The 20837-nt window shown below is 44.6% G+C and overlaps 1 protein-coding gene across 1 annotated transcript in view; it reads right to left on the bottom strand.

Moving 5' to 3' along the window:
- Window positions 1-20278, bottom strand: part of ZRANB1 (zinc finger RANBP2-type containing 1) — a 34873-nt gene extending 14595 nt beyond the window's left edge. The window contains exons 1-3 of the mRNA XM_048946391.1: window positions 20106-20278; window positions 9242-9339; window positions 7622-8472 (exon numbers count right to left, since the gene is read on the bottom strand). Coding sequence (XP_048802348.1) covers window positions 7622-8435 — 814 coding nt within the window. The 5' untranslated portion in view covers window positions 8436-8472; window positions 9242-9339; window positions 20106-20278. The remainder of the gene's footprint in view (window positions 1-7621; window positions 8473-9241; window positions 9340-20105) is intronic.
- Between the last annotated feature and the right edge of the window lie 559 nt (window positions 20279-20837).

The raw sequence follows: 20837 nt of genomic DNA, 5'->3' as shown, positions 1-20837 counted from the left end.
CTGCCCAGAGCCACATCCAGCCTGGCCTTGAATGCCTGCAGGGATGGGGCATCCACAGCCTCCTTGGGCAACCTGTGCCAGTGCCTCACCACCCTCTGGGGGAAAAACTTCCTCCTAATATCCAACCTAAACCTCCCGTCTCAGTTGAAAACCATTCCCCCTTGTCCCATCACTTATGCTCAGGACTGAAGTTTGAACAGACAAAAAAGCAGAAGAATATTTTTGTAAGTCTATCATCCTCTAATTCAGAGATTAGAAAGATTTGAGGAAAGGGCGCAGAGGGAAAATGGATAACCAGGGCAAGATGTGTCTCAATAGGTAGAACTAATTCGATAAAGCCTCTACAGCTGAATGTTACATTATTCAAGAGTAATCAAAAGCAACAAATCCAACTGCAAATTTCAATCACAAAACCTCTGCCACTTCATCAAAGTCATATTATTTCAATGGAAGAGCTGCTATGGATGGAGCAAAGCTACTTCAGCAGTGGGAAAGAAGAACACAAAGTTCACTGATCAATTTCAAGACTCTCCCTAAAACACATGTCACAAAAGCATGGTATGGGATATATGACCAGCACAGCTGTGCTCCTGTTACATTTCTGCTTCCAGGTAGAACTGAGCCATACCAAAGGAAGAGGTAAGAGCTCTGTCAATGCATGCCGCATCTGTAACAAGAACGTCAAGTGTGGCATTGTATTTCCAAAATGTTCTTTCAGCAACAGATGATAAGACCCAACAATTCCCAGCAGCCTCAGTCAGCCAGCCTTGCCAGGTACAGACTGCACAGCAGCATCTACAGCCTTCAGACAGTGCCAAGGCATACCCTACTTGTTAGTGTTCTAAGCTACAGCAACAAGCAAGCTCAGCCAAACCTTAGCAAGAAGCAATGCTGGGAGGCAGCCACTGGAGGCTGTGCAATGCTGCAAGTGAGCAGCAGTAAAGACCCAGACCAGCACCACGCGCTGGGCACAGTACTGCCAGCACTTGCAGTGCACTCACAATACTTGGCATGCCAAGAACTCCCAGTTGTCATTTAAAGAGTACATTTCTAATCTCACTGATGAGATTTAAGCAAGCCATCAATGCACACATCAATAGTGGCATACCATATATGCTTTCTAGGCTTTATTTTGAAAAAAAGGGAGGAGGGTTGTAAATGTGTGATAGATTGGCAGCACTCTAACAGAAGAACAGTATCGTGTCCTACATGCCACCTCAAGCTGGCACTGACAGCTGTGGAGGAGTGGTGATGCGCAAGCACTAAGTCTGGCCGTCCTCTGTTCTTCCACCCAGTCAGCCAAGTGAATATGGAAAAGAAAAAAAGAGAAAAAGTGGCAGCAGCTCTTTTTTAGTACAAATCCAGGCAAGCTGTTCCATGAGATTACTAGCAGTGCTGTAATGGAGTCTCCCCAGATAAACATGGCACACAAACCGTGCAGAGCTTGCTTCACAGCGCTTTCCCCGCAGAGCCCATTAGGAGCCTCTCCTTACAAGAAGCATGCTCTTGAAAACCTGCTGCATGCCCCTATGTCCAGTGCTCATCTGCACCAAAATACTGCAATCTAGATGCCCTGAGCATCACTACAGCAGAGCCTGCTCTGTGGCCATTACAAACCCCAAACACCTAGTCCTTTCCAGCTGTTCTGAACAGGGAAAATGGCTGACAGCTCACCAGGTGCCAGTCACAGCAATCCAAGGCTGCAGTGAACCCCAAGCAAAGATGCAGCAGCTTCCAAAACAGACTGACAGAAATCTGAACTGAGAAGTGCCACCTCACCCCAAAACCAGGGAGCAAAGCTGCCTACATGCAACACTCATGAGAACCATCTGCAGTTCTTGAAGCCTGTACCACCACACCAAAACGAGTCCTTAATGCCAGTAGGAGGCACATTCCTACAAGGGTTTTGGTCTCTCTCAGATGGATAGCCTCCAATTCATTACCCATTTACATAGAGCCCAACAAAACACTCTTTACAAGAAATATCAGAGAAGTAATTACTGATGTTCTAACTCACTTCTTTTCATAAAGCACAAGTGCCCCATTACTTACACAAGCACTCTCTGAACTGCTTTCTGATGCGGTGCCACGCCAGTTGGACTATTCCCCACTGACACCCACTGCATTCCTCATACTGTTAAAATGTCAGAAGGAAGAGAGGCGTTTGCCTTAAGATTGTACACACAGCATCCCCAAGCCACACTTCTTGCTAGGGCATTGTCCTGATTATTCACAAGAGCAAGCTGATCCTTACAAGAACCTTCTCTTTGAAACGCATCCAGAAGAGGTGGTGTGACACTACAAACTGCAGACACTGGTCTGTGCCCCACCATGCCCCCCACCTCCCTAAATCCACACTGCCTTAACTGCACAGCCTCAGTGACCACCTCAAAACCACCAGCTGTAAAAGTTTCCAAGAAAAAAACCTATAGCAGCTGTGTTCATTCACCTTGGTGGAGAACACCAGCTGGCACAGCTTGCAAATAAAGTAACTTAACTCCTTCCAATACACCTCTGCAAACAAGGGCAGAGAATATTAACCCTCACTTTAACCACATTATACACTTGAGGAGTCAGAAGTAGAGACAGAGCCCTTACTGACATCCAACAGACAGAAACGTGGAGACCTGTGCTGCTCACCTCCTGCTACAGATACAGCTGTGACGTGTTAACATCACAGACGTGATTTAGCCATCCATGCTCCTCAGAAGGGGCCACGCACACCACGAAACAGCATGCTGACAGCCCTAAACCCACCTCTGACACCTGTTTGAAGCCTTACTGTCCCTCAGTCAAAGCAGTGAGTGCAAGGAGCTGTGGTTTGACCAAAGCAGCAGAACTGTACTCTGCAGTTCCAACTACTTCAGGGCACATTGGGTGGTCACAAAGATTTCACAGCAATGCCATATTTCATCATTTTGAGCAGCGAAAGCTTTCAGGCAGAGAGGAATTTTCTCTTCTTAGAGGAACAACTCCTTCACAAGGGCATATGGAGCTTCACACAAATTAATAAAAAGAAAACAGGGATTGTTTGAAAAGCCTTTAAGGGCCTCTAACCACATCCTTCTGCTCATTCTTCTCTTTCCTTGTTTCCAGGACCTCCCTCCTCAGCACTGGCACACAGTCAGCAGCAGAACATTCTGCTAATGACAGTTTGAGACACAACCCTTCCATACAGTGCATTTTTTGAGTTTCTCAAGCTCTGCAACTTGCATCAACGTCAATAATTACCATCCAAAAAACGCACATATTTCAAACCTGATGCCAGCCAACAGCAGTATGCTGGAAAAAAAGTAATGATACAATCAAACAGCTTTCCCATCTCCAAGCAGGCCACACACTGTGCTTCCAACACCTTGCTACAAGGCAGAGCAGCACACACACAGGTGGGAGCTGTTGGAAGAGATCCCTGCCATCCCCTCTCCTACCTGCCATCCCCTCTCCTACCTGCCAGCTGTCCCCAACCCCACGCCGCCCTGATGGCCGATCCCTCACTTGCACACTTGTGCCCTAAAAACAGAGAAGCATGCATGATTTTAAAGTTAACAACACGTGTTTCCAAGGCAAGTTTAACTAAGTATTTTTAACTTGATTACTTATTCAAATACTTTCAGCATAAAACACCACAGTGTGTTTAAAAGGAGTCTAAAGACTGAAACAGATGTACTTCAGGAGCTGAGGTTTACTGGCAAGAAGTAAGGAACAAAGAGTTTTACACTCATGGACAGATCTGCAACAACAGCACTGATATGCATGCACACACACAGCCAGTTAGAACATATATATGCACAAACCAGGGAGCTGCTTTTCCAGGTGACAGTGGCATGCTTACATCACTGTACCCTGGCACAGCAGTACGCATAGTGGGGAAGGAGGACAGGCTGTACAGCTCTCAGCAGGGCCTTCCCCCTCAGTCATTCCACAGCACTGCTTGCCACATTTAGCAGAGGCCAGCACAGCAGGTAATCACCTGAATTAGTCAGCCACTAACTCATGCTACACTTCCCCCAAACACTTCAAGAGAGCCTAAGCTGACACAAGCAGAGCACAAGGCATGACCTCTCCCCACCTCCAGCAGTCCTTCTCCACCCATATGCTTCCCACTTCCTTGTTACAGGGCTGACAACCCACACACAGCAAGGTTTAGCTGTGCCATGAATGTGATGTGACAAGGAAACCGGTCCCTGCAGGATGCTGGGCTGGAGGCAGCTCTGTCCCACAGCTTGGCACAGCCCTGTAAACACCACCTGAATGCAAACAGAGCCGCTCTCCTTTCCCACAGGGCTTGGGGATGCCTGGCTAACAGATCTGGCATCGTTTCAGACAACATGAGAGAGAATGACAGAGGACAAAAAAAAACCTACAAGAGAGATAAAGTAGTCGACAAAGAAAAAACTAAGCAGACCTATGTAGGAATATTAGGAACAAGCTAGAAGTCCTTTTAAGGATGTACTGCAAAACAAGATTCATTACAGACCGCTCTAAGTATTTTTGGATTTGTTTAGGAAACACACTCAGTTTTTTCCTTCAGGCGGCTCAGAAGAACGCAAGCCTGGTTGGTTTTGGAGCCATCCTCCTGCAGCAAAGCCTGCCCACAACAGCAGCTACCTTGCCTGGAACCTGAGCCTGGAAAGCAGGCTCTCCTGCAGCAGTTAGTAAGCAGGATTGGAGGAGAAAGCAAACAGTTTACCCCTGATCTGTGAGCTACAGTTCAAAATCTGGAACGTGCAACTCAGGAATCCCCCCCAGTGCCCTGCAGCAACCACACGCCACCGTGCAGCCCAGCCTCAAAGCATCAGGAGGGGAATCTCCAGCAAGCACTGAGCACCAGCCCCAAACAACTCTGAGTGCTGGGAGCTGGGACAGTCTTCCTCCATTTGTACTGCTAAAACCCAGAGGCAGCTTTAACCAGGCACTCAAACCAGCTCCACCCAGCCCTGCTATGCTGAAACGGAGCAGCAGTAAGCATGCATTGGCTTTTCCTCCCTCATCTCCCTGCGCTGATCTTGCATTAAGGCCAATACAAAAAAAGCACCTGTGCTCCTGCATCACAGGAGTTGCACTCCTAACATTCTGTACAGCCCGTGTCTGCAAGAAATAGAAGCTTTGATGGTATATTTAATGAGAGGCAGGGAAAGTATTAGTGGATACCTCCAACAGTAGTTGAAGACAGCACATATTCTTCTAAATGCACAACACAAGATACACATCTACAAGTTTCACCCAAAAAGAACAAATGTGGGAAAAAAAATTAGGCCTACTAAAAATAATTTTATACTACAGTCGAGAAAATGAAATTAATTAATCAAGTGGTTTAAAGTACCACATGTTATCATTGGTATACTCAAAAGATGCCATCTAGGAGAAAAGAAAAGCACCAGTTCGCCAAGAATTACTCCTACTCTTGCTCCTCTAATTTTTATTTGTGACATCAGGAAAGCCACAGCTCGTACATCCAAAGATGCTGAAGTGATCCATCTCTCCCACACACTTACAGCAACGGGACCCCCCAGCTGTGGGTGCAGTGTGAAGTTACCAAGCCCTACCAAGCCACTACTCATCAGCTGGACTATGCCAAGTCAACATCCTGACTCTTCCTCCACCAGCTTTCAGCAACCCACTTGATATTTCAGACAGACTTGTCAGTTTTTAGATAAGCAGTTACAAAACGAGAACAAGTGTTCGGCTCAGCTAGAAAAGAGCTTCAGCCAGCACACAAACAATAATTCACCAAATCACAGTAACTCCATTGATTCCAATGGCAAGAACAGGCACTTCAGGGAAGATGAATCCATCCAGAGTGAAGTTGCTTTTAGCACATCACACTAAGGTAACTAAACAACGACCATAAATGTGACTTACTGCATTTAAAACCACTAGGTGAGCTGGCATGCAGATATGCTCAACACCCAGAGACTGCAGCAGAAAAGATGCAAAGCTTCAACAGCACGCTTAAGGTTATTTCCACTGCCAAGAACACTTGGGAAAAAAATGACATTGGTGACAGGAAAAAAATTATTTCCCAAACCAAGGATTGATTACTAACAGCTTTTGGTGCTGTTCAGGTGTGTTGGTGTGTGTTTGGGTGTTTTTTTCCTTAGCTCAAAAGGAAAAGCATTGCCAGCTTTTAAGTTATAGAAGGAACCCAAGGACTCTTTCAGCAGAACACTAGCAGAATTCACAGCTCTATTTGCATTCTGGTTTTCTCATCAAGTATCAGGACACTTTCAACCTACTTTCAAACTGTCTTCATTATAGAAGAACCAAATCATTACTGCCCTACGGATAGCTTTTAGTTTTGTATGCAAACTTACAATCACAAGCAACACTGAATATAAACAAATGTAAATGAATGCACGTTCTTAAATATAAGCTACAATCATGTCCACACAGACCAAGTTTGAAAATAGAGATACTTTGTTTAGTAACATTGAAACAGCCAGAAAAAAGGTCTGTTCAAAAAGCAGAGGAAAAAAGCCTTAACAGTGGATACAATCTATGTTAGAACACAAGATTGGTACTGCTGAGCCCCACAAATGACCTCCAAGGACTGATGTTGGGTATTCCATAACTTACAAAGTGTCATACAGCACTTCAGTTGCTTCATTCCAGGAACAAAAAAAGGCTCCCCATGTCTGCTAGCACGTCAGAAGCTTAACACACCAGGTAATAAAGGCATCTAGCCACTAGCAAAATGAAACACATCCAAGCTATTTATGCAACAAAGAAGTGGAGTATTTAATTAGCTCACTAAAACCATACCCATGATAGCTGCAACAACATTCACACCTGACCAAATATATGAAATAACACAGCTCCACATATCAGTTTTTCAATTACATCAACATGAAGCGATGCTGCAAGACACACTATTAATGCTGCAGCTTCAAACAGAGTGTTTTACCCTAAAAATAGTTGTCTATTTCAAGTCTTGAATCTGCTTGTACGCTAGGGTACAAGGTATCTGCTTCCAGGAAGTTACAGCACAAAAGGTAACTCACAAGGTCAATAACTGGAGAAAACCCTGCTCTCACAAGTCTCTGATCTTTAACAGCATTGGGAGAATTATCCAAAATTTCTTCAGGAAAGCATTAAGATACAAAACCAATTTGGATTTCTTTTTTTTTTTTAAGCAGTTGACTACAAAAACATTTATAACAGTATGCAACATTATTACTTTCAAGGTCAGTATTACACATGCAGTTACTTGGAGCTACATATTTTAGTGTTATTTTTAACATCTGACAGAGCATCTTGTACCGTTGTGAGCTCTACACTGTTTACAAATACTCCCAAGCTGCAGCTGCTGCTTCTACTAGCATATCTCACCATTGCAAAGAGAAGAGTGCTTACAAATATCCAGTAAAGGCTTTTATTTTTTTTTTTAAACACCCAAAACACCCAAAGAGCCACAGAACACATCTAACTCTGGTCAGTTCATGCATCAACTGCACACCATTCTCTGTGAACTGCTATTTCAGGTTTGCTCTTTAAAATTAAAACACAAAGATTCACAAAAGCTGTTTCAAAACCAAACGACACGTTTGTTCTTAAATACTTCGTTCTCCCAGAACACCACACCACAGGCACTAATTGTGTAAGGCAGTAAGGAACAACTTACCGACACAAGCATTTAGAAACAGCCAGTCAGTCTTTTTCATCCTGTTTTTTATTTGCTTTAGTTTTTTGAAGTCAACTTCAAGTTCCTCCTTGCTGCCAACAGCTCCAGCCAATTCGATTCTTTGGAAGTCCATTTTCACATCCGACTCACGTTTGGTTGTAGGTGGGGATCTTCTTTGGCTATTACCACTACTACAGCTTCCCCTCCACCGAGCTCTGTCTTGCTCATTTATGATTGAAGAAGCCTCTTCAGTGTCTGCCAGTTCTATTGCTTCTATGTTGTTAGGTCTGGGATGATCGCACACAACGCATTTCCTGGCCTTTGCCCAGTTTTCATATGTACAAACAGAACAAGTCCAGTGCTGAGCCCTTGTGTTCAGTTTATTTCTGTCATTGTATTCCTCGCACGGATCAACAGAAAAAGGAACTGGTCTCGAACCAGACCCTGAAGACTGAGGAGACTCTGTGGGACTCCGGGTCCTACGCTGAGACAAGCACTGAGTACATCTTATCGCTCTTGGCCAGTTCAAGTACGTGCACATGTGGCACGACCATTTATTTGCACTTTCCATACTGTAGGATGATTTAACCCTTGGTCTTGCACTGGAATCCGGACATATCAAAGGACTACTCCCACCTTCAGTACTTGTAGGATCCCAGTCTCGACCAATATCACTTGAACCACTTTTAAATGGATCTTCTGTGATAATTGTTCCACTAGGCCTCTGGGCACGGCACATGGTACATTTGATTGCAGATGGCCAGTTTTCATACGTACAATACTCACAAGCCCATTTAATTCCACGCTCTGTCATCGTGCACTCCTTGAAATGAACTGCGTCAGGCAGAAAGCTAAGTAATCACAACACATCATTAGTACACAATAACTGCATACAAACCCAGTTCAGGAAAAAAAAATACACATAAAAGCAACAAAAAGCCCTCAAAAAACCCAACTGATGTGCATTGCACCAAAATGTATGAAAGTCAAGCTGGGCAAGGGGACAATCTGTTTTTCCTTCATACTATGAGGGCACTGGCAGGAAGTGCTGGGAGGAGCTATGGCAAGAGTAAGACTTGAGAGTCAAATGACTAATACTCAAGCCACTTAAATGCATAATTGAGGACTTCCTAAATGCAGGAAAAGAACCTTAGTCATGCATTTCAGGAATTTCTTAAATTTGAGCAGTGGCATCTAAAAGAAATTCTGACAATAGACAGACATTGAGCACAGAGAGTACCAAGATAGAGCCAGTAAGTCTGCAGAAAGAAGTCACAAATATTAAACTGCTGAAATAAAACAATGAGTGCAGCAGTATAAGGAACAGAGGGCTGAGATCTCTACTGCAGCAGTCACAGGACTTGGAAGGAAGAGGCACGTCAGATGGGCAGCTATACAAACAAGCAGTTCTTCTGTAGTAGTAAGGTACAGGTTTACATAAAAGCATACACCTCAAAATTTCACATGTGTTTAACCAAGACTAGGGCTTGATTTGACACACTCATAACAGCAGTGCTATGACATTAAAGCCACACTCAAAAGCAAAGCACAAGCTATGTGTGATAAACCAATCCAGAACTTTCATTTTACATCCCAGATTTCAATCCAACTCCAACTCACTTTTTCTCTAATGAAGAGGAGATCCTGTCTTCATGCTGGCTCAGACCTTTTCCTCAGATTGCCAAATATGAAGGATGAGACTAAGCAGATAACTATTCCTGTAAACAGAATGAAAACAGACTCATTACAGGTTTCCTACTGGACTTGAGTAACCATAAAGTTAATTATTAAATGCCACACCTATTCTGATCCCAATTTGCATGTTTGAACTCAGTCACGGCCTGCTAAGGCTAAGCTACAGACTAGCATAAATAAGTCAATATTTGGAAAGAACCAGTCACCAGGAAAGCCATCAGTTAATCTCCTAAAGAACCAGATCCAAGCAACATCAAATTCATATCAAGATGTCTGTAAACATCCTCAGTGGAATGTGAAACTTAGGACGGAGAGGAAGAAATCTCAACCCCCTCCAGTCAGCGTAGAGAGCAAATGGGATAAAGGTTAAGGCAGGTAGACAGAGGACAAACAGAGAAATGCATACAGTTTATTTCTTTTCTTACTACAGTATTGCTATGCAACACCAACAACTCAGTAATATACTATTCTCAAGCATGCACAACTGTCTGAAACAGGAATCTGTTGTATCAATTGACCAATAATTCTCACATTCACCACAGTCAAACCCTCCTGGTCAGTGAAAACACTATGAGTATGGTAGCACAAAAGCTCAAACGAAGATGCACAACAGGATCAAATTCTAATCTAGAAAAACGAGGTACTTTATACCTTTTCTCCTGTCAGGAAATGCTTTACCAGTTAGTACATTCGTCACTCAAATACCTTCACAAGCACCATCATCTATCAAGGCACAGTTACACGTCCACGGCCACTGGTCAAGCCCCATGCTGCTGGGAGAGGCACATCAGCACTCCTTTCCCCAAAGCCATACCCTCACCGTGCCCTTCTGTGGACTCCAGCACACAGCAACACTTTGCCCCAACAACTCGAGCCTCATCTATTCAGCAGCTCGGGCAGCTGTGCCAACAAGCACCTATCACACAGCTGGGACAGAAAGGGGACAGCACTACTGAACCACCAAGCTTTTCCAGAAAGCTCTGGCTCTAACCCATCTGAGCAGCCTGCAGAATACCTGAGTTCCACCTATGTGCTGTAAAACTGTCAGACTAGGAATGTGCTGAGAAGGCAATTAAGTTTCCTGCTGATTTCCTCCAAGATTTGCTCAAAGTTCACATATGAGAGTGGAAAATTAAAAGGAGCAGTCAGATCATACTACAGCCCCATAAAATAAGGTGGGAAGAGGAGGGTGTTACCATAACAATATGAAGTCAGTGCTACTGAAGGCAACTTATTTAAAGACAACCTTTCAGAAGCTTGGAGAGGAAAAAACACCACAACCTGTTTCTCTACTCCAAAGGCAAACTAAAGCCTTGCCAAAATAGTTTCAAAACATACACAAGACTTAATGATAGAATAGATTAATTCCATTTGGTCAATAGCTTTCTTACCCATTCACCAAACTGGCTTTTTTAAGGACTAACATTTCTTCAAGCTTATTCTCTGTACCAACAACAAATGTAATGTTTCCTTATGAAGTTGAGAGAACTGAACACGCTTTTCCGAATCCCAATCTCCCAAGTCAGATTGGTGCCCTACATGAAATGAAGCCTGAGAGAAAACTGCAGATGCCAACAGAGCCCCTCATCTGGCCTGGTTTGTAAAGCCTTAACCCTGCACTTCCCACTGCAAACAAATCCCAACAGAGAACAACCTCGTGCTGGCAGTGAGGCTGGGGAAAAGAGACTGCTGCTCCAGCTGAAAGGGACTGGCCACAGAAGTGATCTAGAACATCTTATTTTATGATACCAACCAACACAGTACACGCCGTGTTACAGAAAAGCTTTCATAAGTACCATGAGATTAGAGAATATGAAGACCTAATGAGAGAAATATAGAGAATATATAGAGAAATGAAAACCTAATGCCAGCTTTTCTTTGAAGATTTTCACGTAGCTGGAAGACAGGGATGGATGCTACATTGAGTATTATCTATTAATACCAATACAGAAAGCTCCACATTTTCAGACACAGCTCTTAAGAAGGCTGAGTGTCAGCAGCTTCAAAAGCTTTTGATACCAACCCCTACAGCACAGTCAGAAGAGAAAACGAGCACTTTCACAGGTGGGCTCTTACTTGTGCATCTTGGTATGACCTCCAGCTGCACCTCCATGCCAACACCAGAACCATCTGCTCTGCTGGCAATACTGCAACACCAGCCAGTCACCGAGCAGGCTGAGCACTATTGTATTTTTGCAGTTATTTCTTTACCCCCCTGCCTTCAAGTGAGCCTGTTATTTCAGACTCTTCCCAGAGGAGAAGCTGAATCACACAGCACCTCCTCACAGAGGAATAGCACAGCAGTGCTATGAGGCCCAAGTGCACGCTTTCATGCCCAAAAAGCACGAGCAGGCAAGGAATTAAAAGCTATACAATTCCCAACAAGCTCCAATTGATCAGTAAGAGCAGGAGGCTAAATGCATTTGGGACAGACTAGTACAGTAATTTAGTATATTAGAGAGAACAATATTAATTTATTATAAATCAGATCCTAAAAAAAATCAATTTTATGAAAAGTTATTCTGGTAAAGTCAGTCATTTATAACAAATAATCAGAAAGCTGCTTTTTTTTTTTTGCTTTGTTTCAACTTTCAAGAATGCTCCTTGCTTAGGTGCTTAGGGAAGTATAAAATGACACAGGGGGAAAAGCTCTGAAGTCTTAAAATATATATATTTTTCATGACAGGATGGAACTACCATCCCCTCAATACAAGTCAGATGTTTACAGCACCCAGAGGATAGTTTTCCTTCAGCTCAAGCGAGGCAGAAGGCAGAGCTCCATGCTGCTTGGTGGGCAAGCCTTTCCCAAGCAAGAGGCCAGCTGCTGCTTCAGCCCACACTGCTGATCTCTTGCTGGGGTTGCCAGAAGCACATCTGTGCTGGCACAAGCCTTACAGAATGAGAATGATCAATCTTCCCACCTTAACTTGTTGCTCACAAGTAATGAGTTCAGACAGAGCTCAGCTTGCTCTGTATTTACAGCACAAAGCAAGGTACAAAGTGACACCTTCAGTACAGCTGCAGGGGGCTGCCTCTGTGCCTCAAGGTCAGGCTGCCTTATTCAGTTGTATTTCAGAACACCACGGAGCAACTCCTGAATGCTGCTCAGTGTGGATGCTACACCTTACACACATCCAACCACAGAGAGGAGTGGGGAGAAATGGGGCTGTGAGTCAAAGTAAGAGATCAAGCTGCACTTTCCCTGTCTGTACCTTTTCTGTGTTGTGAAATGTGGCATTTAAATGTATGCCTGCTAACAAAGCCTCAATCTGAGGGCTGTAATTGTTAACTAACAGCTGGAAAACACTGCTGTGAAGTTTATATATAAACACGTGTTAACATACGAAGGAAAAAACAGCTTTTAAAGAATAACTGCCTAAGATTAACTCTGCATAGTTTGACACACAGAAATATTCTCCTTTTTACATCGCTGCCTCAAATTCTTCCTTGGTTACCAATAAAACAATGGCTACACTGCCTAGAAAGCTGAAGTGCATTCATATACAGGTAAGATTTCCAACTAAAGCTGCCACATACCTGGATTATCACCAAAAACTGTCATGATTACATACATATTACTCTGCATTCAGGTAATTGCAGCTGTTCTTGTTGTGTGAAACTGCAGAACACACACAAAAGCAGCACATATGAAGAACTGTGGTCCACAGCTCCCAAGGGGAAGGAATCCAATGGCTCTGATCTCACCCTTTACCAACAGAGGCACCAACACTTACAAATGCTGCCACTTTGTTGCTCACTCCAACAGGGAAATCTCCTTAAGTTCACCTTAACCTGTACCAAGGGACTCTTCAAACAAAAATCCACCCATTTAAAAAAACAACATACAAAGTGCAGCCATTGGGAAGATCCCCAGAGCAGCACAGCAAGCTTCCATCCAGAAGGCCAGTTTGTCTCTTTCTCAAACTTGTAAATTTACTCAACCATTTCCTACCTCAGACGCTTTCCACTTCACTTTCTGTGTTACAAGTTTACTTTTGTTATTTGGGTCCAAGAATCCTTGTGGAAAAAAAAAAGTTACACTGTCTGTACACTTAGAGAAAATATGTTCTGAAATGGATGCTAAGTATCAAAAACCATTTTTCACATGAAATTTGCCTTTGGTTGACTTTTTAAGGGGGAATTTTACTGTCAGTTTCCACTCTTACTTCATCACTTACTGTTATGTTCTTCTTTTCCCCAGCACTCCACCTTCAGCTATCTGCTATTCCTGCACCAGTTTTCCCACGTGTTCACAAGGCTCAACAAATGAGAGCACCACAACTACCCCAAAACAAAGCTCCAGGGAACGAACAGTGGGTTCCATTGTAGTCTCTGCAAATTAGTTTATAGAAAAGACAAAACAGAACCACCACACTGACCTTGACAGTGGGATAACCATATCAGGTCAGCACTGAATATGGACGCTTAGCACTGAAGGCAATGACTACATATTATAATAAAGAACAAAAGGATTACTGCGAAGTCATAAATGCAGGAGCGCTTTCTCTGTTAGCCTGAACACACTAACACAAGTACTGCAGCAAGCATGCATGGTTTCTTTTGGTTGTTAGCATGATTCTTGAAAAATGAAGATGTTGTCTCAGATCAGCAAGAAGGAAATCCTTGCACCATCTTAGGAACAGAGCAGCACAGTGCTTTTCTGCTGCTGCTCCAGGGCTGCTTTAGCTTACGACATCTGTATTTCTCTACAGAACACAAGCGGGCTCTTGGCAGCACAGGCAGTCAGAACAGGTCTCGGGCTACCACAGCAGAAAGCCCCTTCTGATATAAATGGATACCAGTAAGAAATGTTGGGACACAAAGGCCTTCGATGAACCTTTGGCTTTTTGGCATCGTCCCTCCCACCCTCACCCCAATCTCCACTACACAAATGCCAACACCATCAATGAAGTACATCAGCAGTACAAAAGACATGAAAAACTGGAAGCGTTCCACTCGTAACTGAAGAACTGCTTGCAATCTAGTACGTGAAAACTTCTGTTCTGGCAGTCCAGGCTGGCAGCTGATACCCTAGACTGCAAGCTTTCAATGTGACCTGCAGATCACTTCTTATCTACTCCTGTAGAGCACACGTTAAAATCCAGAAGGCCCTGCTCTTACACAAGGAAATACATCATGAGAAAGGCAGATCTCTAAACCAATTAAGAATTCTGATTAAGTAGTACATTTTGAAACATGACGTCTGTTCTGACAGCAAGCTTCGCTAACAGTCTATCAAAAGCTGCTTCCACGTGGATGGATGGATTCACAGCTTGTTCCAAAACATCTTTAAGACTAATTGGTTAGATGCTGACTGTGTTCAGAAATAAAATCACAATATTTCATTTCAGTTCTCAATATTCTATTCACGTGTCCATACAGGCATGACCATCTCAAACACCCCTTAAAGCCTGGCTTCACGTCAGCAAAATAATTCCCTGTTACACAGCACCTAACTCTGCAAACGTTCTGTGTGGTGTGAAGTCAAACATTCAGGAGATGACAGATCTCAGGAGACATCTGAAATACAAGAATGGAAAGCAGACTTTGTTAGGACACAGATCTCCCTATACACAGACTGAGACGGAAGCCTCCATTCAGAACTAACAGATGGATGCCAACACTCAACATTCCCTCCTCCTGATCTTTGATTGTAATGTTTATCCCCTGTGTCCTCGACCACTGCAGTTAATCCTGCTGTAGACAGTGCAAAGCTTCCATCTGATTTGTACTGATCTCAAACCAAAGTATGCCTCCCCTTATTAAATCTCTGACTAGATACTAAAAGCAGCATTAACTGCTGAAAACAAAGCTATAAAGGACAATAGCAGTGGGTCACAATTCAGTGCTTTCTTATTTCAGGAGAGTTGTGCTTTCATTTTGTCGATAGTCTTTTTCTTTTGTGGGTTTGTTTTTCCCTTCTTCACCTCTATTAAAAGCTAACAACTGCTGAAATGAGATGTTACGACACATTAAGAGGGACTAAATACAGCCACTTACTTGGAAACCAATACCATTTGGTAAAACAAGAGTAAGCAGATCAACAGTTACATAATAGATGGCATCTCCCACACAATATTAATCAAAACCAAGCAAACAGACCCAAAATAACGAGCTCCGAAAGAAAACTCACATGAACGCAGGCAAATTTAATTAATCTGAACACTGATCATCAGCCAAAGACAAATACCAACCCCAGATAAACACAGTAACAAACACATGCAATGAAAATTCAGTTAATTTTTTCCTTTCTCGATAACCAAAGTTGAAGGTGAGGTTTCTTTCTAAAAAGGCCAAACACAAAAGCACAGTTTATCTGTGTTTGGACTCTATGCCTAAAACATGAGACTTGTTTCTGTTTAGATCTCAACCACCCTTGCAGAAGATGAGGAAAACCAGATGTCACGCTCTGAATAAAAACACACCGCTGAGTCAGACATCAAAACTTAAAAACACTTAAACCTGTCCAGCAACCAAGGAATATTGCATTAAAATTTGTACATTTGACATTCAGTTCTAGTAATTATCCTCTGGACCTCCCTAATAGTGGTTGACCATAAATTAGATCATGGCTAGATGCAGACATTCACCGTTTGGTGGAGAAAAACCATCTGCCTGCAAATAAAACAAGGAGAAGCACTCTCCACATCAGCTATTGTGCAGCTTCCCCCTCATTAATGGCAAGCCACTTTGGGATACAGTTAAGGACTGCCTTTGGTAGATGTTCTTGCATCTAGGTTCAACTTCCAGTGCAAGGAAGCCATACAAGCTATGCTCATGGCTTCATCCAGCTCTTCCTGAGATACTGGCTAGACAGCACAGTGGCACAGGGGAAAAAAAAGCCAAACTGATAGCACACACAGCACTGCTCAACACAGTGCAAAGGACTCGAATCAACTATTGTGGAAAACAAAAACCCAAAGCAATAAAGATTTTAAAACATTTTCAGATCATTTTACTATCAAAGTTGGCTGTTCATTTTTATGTGTATATAAATATATATGTATAAACTGTATCAGTAATAATCCCTGCTCCGCTCACAACTGCTTACCAGCAACTCAAGCTAACCACAGAATCACAGAATGGTCTGGGTTGAAAAGGAACACACTGCTCATCCAGTTCCAACCTCCTGCTGTGTGCAGATCACCAACCAGCAGACCAGGCTGCCCAGAGCCACATCCAGCCTGGCCTTGAATGCCTGCAGGGATGGGGCATCCACAGCCTCCTTGGGCAAATTTTATGGTTCCAATAAAGGCAGCTACTCAAAACAAGGACATTAAGCCAAAGCAAACCATCAGAACTTTAAATTTTAGTATTTGGTAACAAAGTGATGGCAAGCACGACCCAAATGTCACTGCACACTGGCTTCTATGCTGATGGGGAACTGCAGACTCTTTGCTCACAAGCGACAGCTTCAGAAAGAAGTCCTATTTACACTTCAAAAATAGACACAAGTTCATCCTTGCAGCCCCCCCACGCCCGGACAGCAGGCTTCACACCTGCCATTTGTTTTGTCCCTAGCTCTCATTACTTCCAGTGTCTGCAACTCAGCCTTAAAGTACCCTTGTTTTAAGTACAAGCATGACAGATTATACCAGGAAAAATTCAAATACCCGAAGGGAAAAATGAAAAATGCCAAGTTAATTACACCTGCCACATAGCAGGAGACGCAAAGAGCTGCAATCTTGTCTGGTTTGCAGACAAGATGCCCCACACATACCAGGAACTCCTCCACTCTCCCCCACTTTATTGATTATAAAATGGGCTCGACAATTGTTTCTGCATTCTTGAGCCAAGGTCAACCCCTCCTGAAGACTGCTCCAGACCTCACTGCATTCACCCCCTACTGCACTCCCTCCAAACCTTTACTTCTTCGATACCTGTCACCTGAACAAGTTTTTGCATCAATGGGACACAAGCACAGGAAGAGGGGAAAATAGAAAAGCACGCTTCTTTTGAAACATACCAGGATTGAAAAACTCCAGGTTGAATACAGAGCTCCTACCTGCACCACAAAAGGAAAACATTCATAAACTAATAAGTTTTCAGAATAGTAGTAACGCAGTTTTTCTTCTAAAGTATTAGCACAAAGGCACATTAGGCACCAAAGGGATAAGTCCTATTATTAAACTTCTATTTCAAAGAAGTTGCAAGAGAATCAAATACATGCATGAGAGAGCAACTGATGCAAATGAATAAGAACCTCCCGAAGATGACAAGTGTTACAGTCACAAAATCAATCAAACCCTCTGCAGTTTGCAGCACTGTCGGCTCAGCAAGAAGCGCTATGAAAAAGCAAAGTGCCTGAATTACCAATGTTTGAGATCTTAATTAGAAGATGAAAGCTCTTTTTAAGGTGTAACAAATTCCATTCAACTGACATTTCAGAACTAAAATTATGCATTCTTTAATTGATTTTTCCAAACTATACCATTTGACAAGTGAAGTAAGAAGCCCTTCATGACCCGTGCTAAGAAAAAAGGGAACATCCTCAACTTCTTCTCATTCCCCTCTTTATCTGTAGTACTACTTAACAAAAACATTTAAATGAAGAAATCTGTTACAGCTAAGCCAGCCATTTCCAGCTGCCAAACTAAAGTTTAGTTCCATTTTAGTACCAGGAGACTTGGATTCTAATTCATACAGTCAAAATGAGGATTACTTGTTGACATCAATGTTGAACGGCTCAAAATAACCCAGTCTTCAAGTTTGGGCGGTCGGGATGAAGGGGCACAAGACTGCTAACAGAACCGCCAGCAGCAGTTTAACTGTTTTGCTGTCATTTGTAGCTGTATGTCATGCTGAAGGCTGCATTAATATGAAACTCTACATAATCTCAACTCTGTGCAAGCCTGATAGAGCAGAGAGGCTGCAAAGAAAAAGCTTAATGCCTAGGTTAATGCCACATGAACGAGTCATTACACTGATGTTTCTGAACATACATTGATCAAAAAAAAAAAAAAAAGCTTCCTATACAATAAGTATTTTCTGCTTACATTACTGATTATTTATGGACCTATCTTGCAAAGATAAATGGAAACACAGATGGGGCTTCCTGCCACAAAACAACTACATGCTGACTGATATGTAATTAAAATGACCATGCACATCTAAATAAGACTTAAAATGCCACCTTGACCAAGTTTAACTGGTCTCCAATTTAAGTCATGCTTCCATGATGAATCCCATCGATGCTTTTATGCTACCCAGTATTGCAATTAAATTAATATTTTTAATTATGTCCCAAGAAAATGCTAATGGTACAACTCTGCAGTGACAGATTACAGCCTCACAGGTCATCGCCATCTGCCCATCTATATAAAATCACAGAATACCCCGAGCTGGAAGCAACCCATACAGAACAAGTCCAACTCCCAGCGTACTAAGTAGCCTAAGAAAAATAAAGGTAACAACTTTTTTTCCCCCCCCAAGAGAGCTACACCATGTAATTAGAGTTTTCCCTATCCTACACAAGGCAATGCATCCAAAAATCGTTCCCTTTTAATGCTGTGACAGATGTAAATCAGAAGTGACGTTCACATACGAATGCACACTGAGACACTACATCCAGCTGCCTTGGGACAGAGGCAAGTAAGAGTCTGTAAGCACACTTCCATCATTACCTGTGTCCCCACTCTCTGGGCAACCACTTAAAATACAACCAGACAGGGAAAGAAGATTTAGGTTGGATGTTGGGGGGAAGTTCTTTACTATGAGAGCGGTGAGGTGCTGGCACAGGCTGCCCAGAGAGGCTGTGGATGCCCCGTCCCTGGAGACGGAGACGTTCAAGGCCAGGTTGGATGGGGCCCTGGGCAGCCTGGTCTAGTATTAGATATGGAGGTTGGTGGCCTTGCATGTGGCAGACGGTTGGAGATTCATGATCCTTGAGGTGCCTTCCAACCCAGGCCATTCTGTGATTCAGCCTTCACAAACCTCTCCCACAGCCAGCAAACACACAGTTATCAGGTGAGCAGAGACAAAAAAAAAAAAAAAAGAAACACCATGAACCCAATAGGATACGACAGGAACCCCCAAGAATTCCAAACAAACTTTCCAGCATTGTTAACCCTGAATGGCAGCACTGTGACAGAAAGTTCTCAGCGCCCGCCATGGAGGAGCCCAGGCTTCTCCCACCCACCATAGGCAGCCCTGGAGGCTTCGTGTGACTGCACACACAGCAGGCACACCGGGACCTCCTGGGAGCCTACCTGAGTCTGGTGGGAGCTGCTACAGGCTGGGAGAGCAAAGGCACAGCCCTGAAAACACCGACGGTCGAGGTTTAGCGCTACTGACTGAACTTTAATCCAAACAAGAAGCGAAGCACAGACTCACCTCGCAAGAACAAACTGTTTTGAAGTACGCCCAGCCCGTGTCGCTGCCCATTGCCAGCAGTACGACAGAGAGCAGTGCTGTAACCCCCAGTGCAGGCACACGGAGGAGATCGCACCCCTTATTCCATCACAGCACACGGAGCCAGGCAGACACCCCTCCCCCCCCCCCCCCCAAAAAAAAACTACGAGACAACAATGACCTCACTCCGGCAGCCCCCGGTACCGCAGCACAACACTACAGAAGCGCTCCCGGACAATCCCGGCCGTCCTGCCTTTGTACGCCGGCCCCGCGACGGAGACAGGGAGCGATGCGGCACCCCGGGGCCGCTCCTCCCCCCTCCCTCAGGAGGAGCCGAGCCCCGGCCGGGCAGCACAGCCCGCGGGCGACCCGCACCCTTTCGGGCGCTCCCCAGGAACGGCCGCCCCGTCCCGCAGCCCGCTAGCGGAGCTGGGTTTACCTGTCCGCCCCGCCGGGAGCCGTCCGTCGGGCACACGCTCGGCGCTGCGCCCCGCGCCGCCCCCCGGCCCGCTGGCTGAGGCGCGCTCTCCCCGCTCACGACATGGTTTCTCCCAGCGCGGCGAGCTGCCGCGGCCGCGGGCGCTCCCACTCGGCACGGCCGCGGGGGGGGGGGAAAGGGGGCGGGAGGGGGGAAAGCCCTTCGCCCCGCTCCCGGCCTCCTCTAATGGCGGCGGCTGGAGTGGCCCAAAGCAAAATAAACCCCCATACGGCCAGCAGCCCGCACGTCAGCTCGGCCTGCCGGCCTGCCCCGCACTCATTGGCCGAACGTGCGCCTCTCATTCCGCCAATCGGCGCGCGCCTCTTTGGAGAGAACGGGTGACGTCATCCCTACCCATGGGGGCGGGGCGGAGGGGGAGGAGGCGGGACGCTCATTGGCCCCGCCCCTCGCCCGCCTGCCCTTCTCTCCTCGCGGCGGTTTCAACGGCGCGGGGTGCTGTGAGGGAAAGCCTCCCGCGGGGCTCAACGGCCCCGGACGGCCGTGCGCAGGTTAAGCACGGTAGTGAGCCTTTCCAGCGAGCATCCACATCAACTGAAATCTAAAATCACTGATACAGAGTTTCCTCTGGAAGTAATCCCTCTTAAGCACTGCTCAGGGCCCCCATAAACGGCTCTCATGGCAGCGGGCTCTGAAAATGCCTCTTAAAATACCAACTTCTTTAGCAGCTGTCCT

Source organism: Lagopus muta, chromosome 5 (assembly GCF_023343835.1).
Source record: "Lagopus muta isolate bLagMut1 chromosome 5, bLagMut1 primary, whole genome shotgun sequence".
Taxonomy (NCBI): domain Eukaryota; kingdom Metazoa; phylum Chordata; class Aves; order Galliformes; family Phasianidae; genus Lagopus; species Lagopus muta.
The sequence above is the reverse complement of the archived record's forward strand: the minus strand, read 5'-3'. Positions and strand labels throughout refer to the sequence as shown.